The following is an 11,293-nucleotide window of genomic DNA, read 5'->3' as shown; positions in this document are numbered from 1 at the left end:
TGTTGGTAGACTGAGTCAGAAGGAAGATATTGCTATAAAGAGGTGGGGTAGTTAAGTGCAAGCAGTGAATTAAGGCTCTGGTCATTTATAGCATTCATCCTGAGCTGTTGATGAGCGTTGTAAGGGCAGTAAGATACATACATACATACATACATATATGTATGTATGTATATATATATGATATATACATATGATATACATATATATGATCGTCACACTCACATACAATACACATGCACATGCAAATGCATATACATATATGTCTATATTTGTATACATGTATATGTATAAAAGTATAGATGTTCAGCTCTAGAATCTTCATTGTGCTCTGTTGTTCTCTCGAAGACCTATAGCTGCCTCCTTCAAGTTGTGAATCTTGGGAGAAGTAGGGTCTCTCAGGAGTCTTCTAGGTTGTGGAGGATTGCCATCAGGAGGTTGGAACACAAAGGCAACAAGATGCTAGGGTCATGTCTCCAGTAAGCTGCATATTCCATTTGCCACTCTGTTTTTCTGTGGTTCTTTGCTCCCTAAGAATAGATATGATTTGTAGAAATTGCATAAAAATATAAAATCTTACTTTAAGATCTGCTAAAAGCTTTTTAATTCCAGGCACACATTTCCTTTGAAAGGATAAATCTTTGTGTCACGAAGCAGAGATGATTATTAGCCTGCTCACTGGGTTCTGCAGGTTCATAGATGAAGCATCCAACCTTCCTTGTATTTTGAAATGTCGTATCCAACTGCCTCTTAATGAAGATTCATTTATCCTTTTCACACAGTTAAATATGGTCTGTGGGGATAGACTTCTCTCAGTCCACATGAATAGAGCCCATTACTGCCGATGGAAGTTTTGCACATACCTGAGCAGGTGAATAGGCATTGAAGTAATCTACATTTAGACTTTCACAGTAATTTTTATTTAGCTACTTTCAGATTTCAATGGTGATCTCTCTTTTTATCCTGAATGTTGTTTGACATTGATTATAGGTATCTGGTAATGGGTCTGAGGTTGTTACTGTAATAGGTATAAGTATCTCTTTCCTCTGTTTCAGCTGAGAAGTTTTGAGAGTGAACTATTCACAGCCATTAAGAGACCTCCAATTTAATTTATCATCATGCTTATTCTGTAGTTCACATTAAGTCCAGAGTACTGAAGGAGCTGAACAAGTGGACTGGTAGACATCAGTTAGCTGGCCGTGGTTTTGGGCATGGCGTCTCAGGATGCTCAGAACTTCTTCCAGCCTCTCTCTTCCTGGATATCTCGGGTTTATGAAGCTCTCCAGCAAGCAGGAGATATGCTATCTGCTTCGCTGGTTAACGTAAGCAAACAAGACTCTAAATTGAGTGACAAGCTAGACCAGGACTTAGATGATATTCATATTCAGGAAGCTTACTTTGAAGATGAAGAACAAGGCAATGATTGGCGTCAAGAGGATGCAAATCCCTTGTTTCTTGAAGTGGATCATTTCGCCTGTTGTAATAGTGATTTGCAGGACTCTGCCCAAAGTTCAAGCCCCAGACTTAGGCAACATGCAAAGGACTCATGTTCCATAATGTCCCAGTGGCCCAATCAGACCCTTGATGACCAAAAGCCACCACATGTGCTTTCTTCTATTGCTGAGGAAGAACATCACCTTGAAAAGCCAAGGAGTGACCTTCAACACAACTTTGACAACCAGCTCTCTGGTATTTTAGAAAATGTTAATGGAAAAAAGCAAGGTAAGGTAGCCAGTGATCATTTCTCTGGGTTCTTCCAAGGGACATTTCTATTAATTATATATATTTTTTATTTTAGTTATCATATGAAGTTTATTATTTTTTTTCTCTCCTTATACCTTTCCACATACTAGCTTCTTATTGAGAGATGTACTCCCTAGGAATATTTTCAACATATGAAACTTTGGGAGATCCACATTTGTGGGCCCCATATTTCAGAACAATTGTTCAGAGCAAGAAAAATGGTGAAAACAAGTCTGTATGTTCTGTTTGAGAAGCCCTTGTGCATATGTCATGGTTTTTAAAAATCTTTAAAAATGTTCTCTTTTTTTCACTAGGTTAGGATTCTCTAGATGTTACTATATTATTCAGTGTGAAATCCTGTGCAAAAAGCCATACTTGTTGCAAAATTTTTAGTTGATAACACTCCAAGAACACTTTTCACAGTGTTTCACTGAGACGTGATGTGAGATGACAGTAGATAGGAAATCTTTGAAATAAGAATAGCTTGATTTTCTTTAAGCCTTGAGTGGAAAGGACACATTTAAAACAAACTGTCTTTAGAGCTTTATCCTGTCAGATATCTTGAATATAGTAAAAATGTAATCAGCTCTGTAAAAGTAGCTGTAGTATGTCCTGGCATGAATTTGTTAGGATTCTAATGCTCAAGCCTGAACCAAGGACATTGAATTTGGTTGAGGGGACACAGGTGCTGATATACCAAGAAAGGTGATGGATGTGTGTATGTGATGTGTGGTTGTAATGCATCTCTCACCAAGATTATTGGATCTTTTATGTGACAAAGTTGAAGTCATTAACTCTTTTCTTTTTGGAGGGAGCAGACTTTTCTGGGATACTTCACAGCCTCTTCATCCATTTTCAGTAATTCCTCTTAGCTTTATCTTTTTAGGGAAACATTTCATCCAGATACATGAAGCCTTAGAAAATGAGGAAACATGATTTCATTTTCTTTTTATAGTACTTTCTTGGTACTCTTATTTAAATTAATGTTGAAATGCTAGAATAAATTGGTAAAAACAGGGTAGGCTGATATTCTTTCTGAATCTGATAAACTTATAAATACATGCAATTTCAAGTCTTTACAAATTATCTGTAGAGATAATTCTAGAAATATCTGGGCAACCAATAGGATTTCTTAGATTTGACTTGAAATTTTTATTCCTATTTTAGAAAATTCTTGCTAAAGTTGAACTATATCTAAAATTAGTTACATGAAATTGGTTTAATATTTTCTTAATACTGGGTTTTAAAAATTTTTTAAATTGTGCTAATCCAATGACAGTAAAACAACTGTGTTCATTTCTTTATTCAGGGGAAGTTTATTCACTAGATTGTAGCCTCTTGGAAGTCAGGGGCCATACCATAGATTAATTTTTGTAACCTTAACATCAAGCACAATATTAGGTATATAAAGCAGTACACCAAATAATAATTGATGACAAAACAGCAACAAAAAAAGCTAACAACTCTAAGAGGCAGATACTACTATTCTTCTCACCTCACAGTTGAGAAGACTGATGCTTAGAATGTTTGAGAATATTCCCAAGATCCTTATTTAGAAAAAGGCACAGCTCAGGGTGTCTTATTCTAGAATTTTTACATATTCTTTCTCTTTTTTTTCTCCCCCATTTTCAAGGTATAATTTAGGTGTGATAAAATTCATTCCCGTTAGTGTACAGTTCTGTGAGTTTTAACACACAGTCTTGTAACCACTGCCACGATTGAGGTATAAATAGTTCCATCACCTCAAAAAACTCCCCCAGGTCCCTTTGTACTCATTTCTCTTCTCTACCTCCAGCTCCTGGCAATTGCTGGTATATTTTCTCTCTATCATTTTGTCTTTTCCGGAATGCTATATAAATGGAAATACGCAGATGGTAGCCTTTTGAGTCTGGCTTCTTTTATAATGCACTTACAGTAATGCATTTAAGATTTATCCATGTTGCTGTGTGTTTCAGTAGTTCACTCTTTTGTTTTGTTTTTAATTGCTGAGTAGTATTCCGTGGCATGAATGTACCATAGTCTGTTGATCCGTTCATCAGTTGAGGAATACTTGGGTTGTTTCCGTGTTTTAGCAACGTAAATAAAGCTGCTATAAACATTTGCAAAACAGCCTTCGGTGTAAATGTAAGTTTTCACTTCAACTAGTAAATACATGGAGTGGGATTGTTGCGTCATATGGGAGGTATAGGTATAATTTTATTAAAAGAAAGTTTTCTGAAGAACCATTTTGCATTCCTCAGAGAAATGTATGAGATTTTTGGTCATTCATATCCTCATCAGCACTTTGCATTAATGTTATTATAAATTTTTAAAAATTTAATTTATTTTAATGTTCTAAAATTCATTGTTTATGCACCACACCTAGTGCTCCATGCAATACGTGCCCTCTATAATACCCACCACCAGACTCACCCAACCCCTCACCTCCCGTTGCCTCCAAAACCCTCAGTTTGTTTCTCAGAGTACAGTCCACGGGGGTCTCAAGGTTTGTCTCCCCATCCAATTTCCCCCAACTCACTTCTCCTCTCCATCTCCCCATGTCCTCCATGTTATTCCTTATGATCCACAAGTAAGTGAAACCATATGATAATTGACTCTCTCTGCTTGTCTTATTTCACTCAGCACAATCTCTTCCAGTCCCGTCCATGTTGCTACAAATGTTAGGTATTCATCCTTTCTAATGGAGGCATAATACTCCACAGTATATATGGACCACATCTTCTTTATCCATTTGTCTGTTGAAGGGCATCTTGATTCTTTCCACGGTTTGGCAACTATGGCCATTGCTGCTATGAATATTGGGGTACAGATGGCCCTTCTTTTCACTACAGCTGTATCTTTGGAGTAAATACCCACTAGTACAATTGCAAGGTCATAAGGTAGCTCTATTTTCAATTTCTTAAGGAATCTCCACAGTGTTACCAACTCTCTTTACACCTTAGAGAACTGGAGAATCAACAACAAATTAAGCCATCCTCACATACAGGAAGGGAAATAATCAAGATTAGAACAGAGATCAATGAGATAGAAAGTAGAGATATAGTAAAACACATCAAGGAAATTAGAAGCTGTTTTTTTTAAAATAAAATTTTTTTTAAGCCATTCTCATAGGTGTGTAATGAAAGCTCATGTCGGGAGATAACTCTCCATTGGTCTTTTGCATTTTTGTATGTCTTATGAGCAAAGCCACAAACAGCCTTTTATTTTGGACGATGTTTTCAAGGATGTTTGTATGACAAAGAAACTTGGAAGATAGAGATAGCATCTCTCTTCAGAGTAGAGAGAAGATGTGTTTGCCACTCAGTCTAATAAAGATAATGTCTCTTCAGGGTGAAGCTTAGGCAGATTTGCTTGCAAATGATAAGGGATTTTGCAAGTTTGGCGTTCCTTGGCTATGCCATAAACCCACTGCATGCACAGCATCTATCTGTGTCTGCCTCTGCATCATCCCCAGCTATGAATGTGGTGTTCACATTGTATGTTGTGCTGGAATAACTGTCCTTTGTCTCTGACCAGAAGTCTTTCATCTTCCACCAACATCCATAATGCAGTAGCAGGCTAACTTGTTGCTCTGCAAGTAAAGTAAAATCTCAGGCCTTTCATAGGTTTTTAACCTCTTGTTTTGATTTTAATTTGCATTTCTCTCATAATTAATGGCATTGAGCATCGTTTCACATAGTTATTTATCATCTGTGTAGTTTCTTTAGTAAAGTCTTCAAGTCTTTTGTCCACTTTTATTGAATCGTCTTTTTAATTTTTGAGATTTGAAAGTTATGTTTCTATTCTGAGTATGAGTTACTTTTCTGTGGTCTTTTCTATTGGTCTATGATTTGAAAATATTTTCTTCTAGTTTTGTGGCTTGTCTTTTCATTCTTTTAACAGTGTCTCTCAAAAAACAGATTCTTAATTACACAAAATCCAACTCATTGATTTTTTAAAAGAATTGTACTTTTGTTATCATATCTAAGAAACATTCATATAGCCTGGGATCACAAAAATTTTTTCTTGTTTGATTCTAGAAATTTTAGAGTCACAGATTTTACATTTAGGGTTATCCATTTTGGTATCCATTTTGATCCATTTTGAGGTAATTTTTTTATATGATATAAGGTGTTTCCCTCCCACTCTCAATATTCATGTTCAATCTTTTCCTACCTCATTTGGTAGAAATTACTACCCTTTTTCCATTATGTGCTTTGGTATCTTTGTCAGATATACATTATCTATATATGTGTGGTTTATTGCTAGACTCTGTATTTTTCCATTAATCTATATTTGTATTCTTCAGTATCACACTGTCTTGATTCTTATAGCTGTATAATAGTTCTTGAAATCAAGTAGTGTGAGCCCCACAACTTTATTATTAAAAAATTGTTTTGACTCTTCTAATTTATTCACTTTTCCATATAAGCTTTAGAATACACTTTTGATTAAAAAATTATGCTGGGAATTTGATTGGAATTATATTGAATCCATAGATCAATTTGGAAAGAATGACATGTTAATAATGTTTGTTTTTCAATTCATGAACATGGTATATTGCTTTATTTAGTACTTGGATTTTTGTCTGTGTGTTTTGTTTTGTAGTTTCTAGCATTAAGGTCTCGTAGATATTATGTTCGATTTATATCTAAATAATTCCTTTTTTTTTGGATTCTATTGTAAATAGTACTTTTAAAACTTTCAATTTGAAACTGCTCCTTGCTAGTGTGTAAAAATATCATTGACTTTTATCTGTTGTCATTCTATTAAAAAATAGTTTCCTTTTTACTTCATCTTTGATGCATGGTTTATTTAAAAGTATGTTAGTTATGTTACAAATATTGGGACTATTTTAGATAACTTTCTGTAACCAATTTCTAGCTTAGTCCAGTTATGGTCTAAACACATATTTTATATGGTTTTGGTTTTTTTAAATTTTTTTGTTTTATCATTCTGCATATGTTCTGACTTGTTGGATATTTCCTGTGTACTTGTAAAAGACTGTATTTTGCTGTTGTTCGGCACAGTGTTCTATAAATTACATCAAGTTTTTTGAGGTTGTTTTTTCAGATTTTTTATATACTTATTTTAACTACTAATTTTACCAACTGATTTTGTTCTGTTGATTACTGAGAGAAAAGTATTGCAGTCTCTAATTCTTCTTGTGGATTTGATTATTTATCTCTCTAGTTTTATCAGTTTTTGCTTCATGTAGTTTGAAGCCCTGCTGTTAATTCCATATCCACATATCCATATTAGCAATATGTGTCTCCTTGATGAATTGACCTCCTGCTCATTATGTTATATACCTTTTTTAATCCATAATGTCTATTTCGATATTAACATGGCTACTTCAGATTTCTTTAGATTAGTGTTGGCATGTTATATTCTTTTCTATTCGTTAACTTTATTAAAATTTTTTTTTAATTTTTATTTATTTATTTGAGAGAGACTGAGAACACAACCAGATTGGGGAGGGCAGAGGGGAAAGCAGACACCTCTCTGAGCAGGGAGGCTGACATGGGGCTCAATCCCAGGATCCCAAGAGTAAGATGTAAGCCAAAGGCAGATACTTAGCCAACTGAACCACCTAGGTGCCCCTATTCATTAACTTCAAATTTGTCTTTATATTTATATTGAGATTCTTATACATGGCATAAAATTGGGTCTTTTTTTTAATCCAGTCTGAGAAATTTTCACTCTTAATTGGTCTTAACTTTATATTTAATATAATTATTTATATTGTTGAATTAAAATATCTTGTAAGATTATTTCCTATTTTTTCAATCTATTCTTTGTCTCTTTTATCTTATTTTTTCATGTCTTCTTTTGACTTATTTTTAAGATTCCATTTAATCTCTACTCTGGGCTCATTATTTATCTCTTTTTTTTTAATTAAAAAGTTTATCTGTTTTAAAAAAATGTTAAATGGACATCCTAGGATTTGCAACATATATTCTTAATTGCAGTCTGCCTTGAGATAATATTTTACTGCTTTATGTATAGTTTGGTGATGCTACAACAGTGTATTCCCAATTCCTCCTTCATGTCCTTCATTTTATTGTGATATATTTTATCTTTATACATAAAACATACACTCAGTACATTGATGCTGTTTTGCTAGAGACAGTTGGTTGTCTTTCTAAATGATTGAAATGAAAAAAGAATTATATTTAGCTCATTCATGAGCTAAATTATGAAACTAATTATGAAACTCTTTGGCCTATGCATATATGCTGCTATTGAGTTATCTTAGTTATTTGTCTGAAAAAATATTTATTTTGAATCTATTTTAGCAAGGTATGTAATTCTGAGTTGACACATTTTTCCCCCCAGCACTTTAAGGTTGCCATTTCACTGTCTTATGGCTTGCATAGTTTTCATATGAGATGTGTTTTCTAATTCTTACTTTTATTCTCCTGCATGTAATGTGTTTTTTTTCTACTGGGTATATTCAAGATTTTGTGTTTATTTGTGATTTCTAGCAGCTGTATGTAGGAGAGAGAGTGTGTATGTGTGTGTGTGTGTGTGTGTGTACGTGTGTGTGTGTTCTGGTATTCATTTTTCTTTGTGTTCTTTGACATTCTTGCATCTGTGGTTTAATGAGTTTCATTACTTCTGGAAAGTTCTTTGCAACCATCTCTTCAAATATTGCTTCTAATATATTCTCTTTTGCTCATCTCTCTAATATTCCAGTTATACAAATATTAGACCATTTGATATCATTCCAAAGCTCTTGAGTGTTCTTTTTCCTTCATTCTTTTTTACCTTTCAGTATAGGTAGCACAATCTAATGTCATATATTCTTCAAGTTTACTAATATTTTCTTTGTATCAGGCTGATGATAAGTCCACTGAAATCATTCTTCATCTCTGTTACATATTTTTTATTTCTGGCATTTTGACTTGACTTTTAAAAAATAATTTCATTCTTCTTTGCTGAAATTTCATATGAGTTTATGTATGTTTCCCCCTTTTCTCTCTATGGCTTTGAACATATTGATTATAGTTATTTTAAATTTCCCGTCTGACAGTTCCAACATCTGAGTCATCTCTGAGTTTGGCTTTTTTGATCGCTTTGTCTATTGACAGTGTATTTTTCCTTTCTGTTTTTGTTTCTTGTCTTATGATTTTTGATCAAAATCAAACATGATAGGTAGGCAATGTAAATAGTATTTCTTTCTGGAAATAGGTTAGCCTTTCCTAAAGCTGGGAGAAAATTGAGGTAATTTAGTCAGAATTTGATCTGGGTTTGGGCTTTGTTGTTATATTAATCTCAGTGCTGTATAGATTTCAAATTTTTCAGTTATTACTTTGTGTTTGGGGTAGAGGCCTGTTTTTTACAGAGTTTTGTCAAAATCTGCTCCATCTTCAACTTTGAGTCTCCTCTTTTTGTCTGTGCCTCAGAAAGTTTCTCCTTTTAGGCTTTTGTCCCTTTCCTGGAAGGGCCCAGCTCTGTATCTATTACTTGGTATTTGTAATGTGGTGTGGTTGTGTTGGAAGTTTCTATTTTCTGCTGTTAGAGAGCAGCCTCTTTTAGGCAGGTCTTATGTCCCTATGTACTAGGGTTAGGGCCTGCTCAATAATCCTGCCCTCCCCACAATGGTATGACCCCAAGACTTCTTTCCATCCTTCCCCCAGAGGTGGAAGCTTTTATTTTGTTTTGTTCACTCACCTTAATGTATCTTTATCTGTAGTCTAGGGGTGACAAAACTTGGCTGCCCTCTTAGTGACATAGCTTTTGTTCCATAATGGGAATAGAATTGAGGAATCTTAGTGAGACTTCTTACATTTCCTAAGCCATCTGATCTTCCCCTCATCTAGAGAATTCTATGAGAGAAACTTTCTTCACTCTTTCCCTGCCCCTAGTCTTTCTTGGGGGTACCAGGTGAGTTTTGTGGAGAAGAGCTTCTAAGTGGGCTTCAATTTTCCTTGGATTTGTGACTCCTTTGGGTTTTGTACTCTTGTGCTGGTCCATACTTGGCCTTTAGAAATTTTTTTGAAAATATTAACTTAATTGTTCTTAATGTCTCATATAAATCCATCATCTGCTCCTAGCAAGCAAATGCTCAAGTCCTTTTTTATCCCTTTGAAAGAAGTTTTATTTTCTTTTCTTCTTTTTTTTTTTTTAGTTTTTGGATTTGTTGGTTGCATTATGACCTCAGGTTTCTGATTAGTTTAAGAGAATGTGTCATTTTACAAATTACCTAAACTTTATTGTTGTTGTTTAAAGAGTGGGAATATTATTTCCAATGTTTTACATTCTAAGTGGAAGCCAGAACTTAGATCTTACACACTTAACACTGTACTCTAAAACTGAATTGGACATTCTCATTAATTGGGTAGCAAGTTTGAGCTGGGATATAAATGTAAAAAGAAGATATTAGTTTTCTTGTAATGAGTTCCATAGGTCCATAGAGATAGTTATATGTAATCAGTCCTATAAAAATTTATATAAAGTTACAACAGTTATGTATATGGTAACTTCTGAGATGGTTTTGCCAGAGGTGATCCCAAAAGGTTCCACAAAGTAGATGATGTAGGACTGCAAACTCTGAGCATGAGTCAGAATTTAACAGTGAATGGAGGGAGAAAGGCATTCCTTTCGGAGGAAATGGCATGAACACAGCAGACACGTGGACGAGTCCAACATTTTCAGGGATGGAAAATGAGGCAGATCTTGGGTTGAAAATGGGAAGGTCTTTGTTTTTCTGTGGTAAGGATTTAGCTTTTATTTTGTAAGCAGTTGGAATCTCAAAAATATCATAAGCCTGAGTTACACCAATGGGTCCTTGTTTTAGGATAACTCTAGCATCAGTTTGGAAGCTAATTTGGGAGAAAGAATTTATGTTAGGGAGCTACTGTAGTAAATTATAAGAAGATATAGTGTCTGAAACAATATGAAAATAGAGAAATAGTTGTCATCCAAAAGGCATCTCAGAGACTCTGTAAGAGTTCTCTCAGGGCTCTGACAGAGCAATAGTGCATTGGCTTATTACAATGGAAGCAGAAGTCCAGGTTTCCTTCTTGAAAAGATGGTCCTCATTAACGTTGGGTTGGGAGGGGAGTTCTATCTTTCCATGTGGTTTCCACTAACACTGAGTTGAGGGTAGCCTTATTACTGTTAGGTGATGGTGAAAGTTCTGTCTCCACTAGAGCTCCTCTGATACCATCCAAGTTGGGAGGGGGAGGAATGTCTCAGTACTTTCAGGTGGGGGTCCAGGTTTCTTGTGTGGCCTATTCTAACACTGCAGAAGTGGAGGATGCCCATTATTGTCTATCAAAAATGAAAGTCCTGGATCCCAACTTTGCCTTCTCTGGCATCCTCTGGTGGGGGCCTGGGGTGCCTCATTACATCTTGGTGAGGATGGAAGTCTAGTCTCCTCATCTGGATTTGGCTGGCATAGAGAACAGTTTGTTTGTTTTTCTCTGTGCTGTTCATCTATGTTTGTCTAGAGTAGAACATTTATTGTCTAAGAGTTTTATGTTTTGCTAGACTGCCCCTTCCTTGGCCTTTTGCATAAAGAGAGTAGGCTTTCCTTAAGGCCTTTGTTGTCTGTGTTTGTTGGAAT

At 35.0% G+C, this 11,293-nt stretch overlaps 1 protein-coding gene across 1 annotated transcript in view; it reads left to right on the top strand.

Annotated features, from left to right (window-relative positions):
• Positions 1-1,202: 1,202 nt before the first annotated feature.
• The window catches only part of SYT16 (synaptotagmin 16), a 102,127-nt gene continuing 92,036 nt past the window's right edge, over positions 1,203-11,293 (top strand). Inside the window, exon 1 of the mRNA XM_044230728.1 lies at positions 1,203-1,719. Within this exon, the coding sequence (XP_044086663.1) occupies positions 1,209-1,719 (511 nt within the window). The 5' untranslated portion in view covers positions 1,203-1,208. The remainder of the gene's footprint in view (positions 1,720-11,293) is intronic.

Source organism: Neovison vison, chromosome 13, assembly GCF_020171115.1.
Source record: "Neovison vison isolate M4711 chromosome 13, ASM_NN_V1, whole genome shotgun sequence".
NCBI classification, from domain to species: Eukaryota; Metazoa; Chordata; class Mammalia; order Carnivora; family Mustelidae; genus Neogale; species Neogale vison.
Note: the sequence above shows the minus strand (reverse complement) of the source record. Positions and strands in the feature narration are given on the sequence as shown.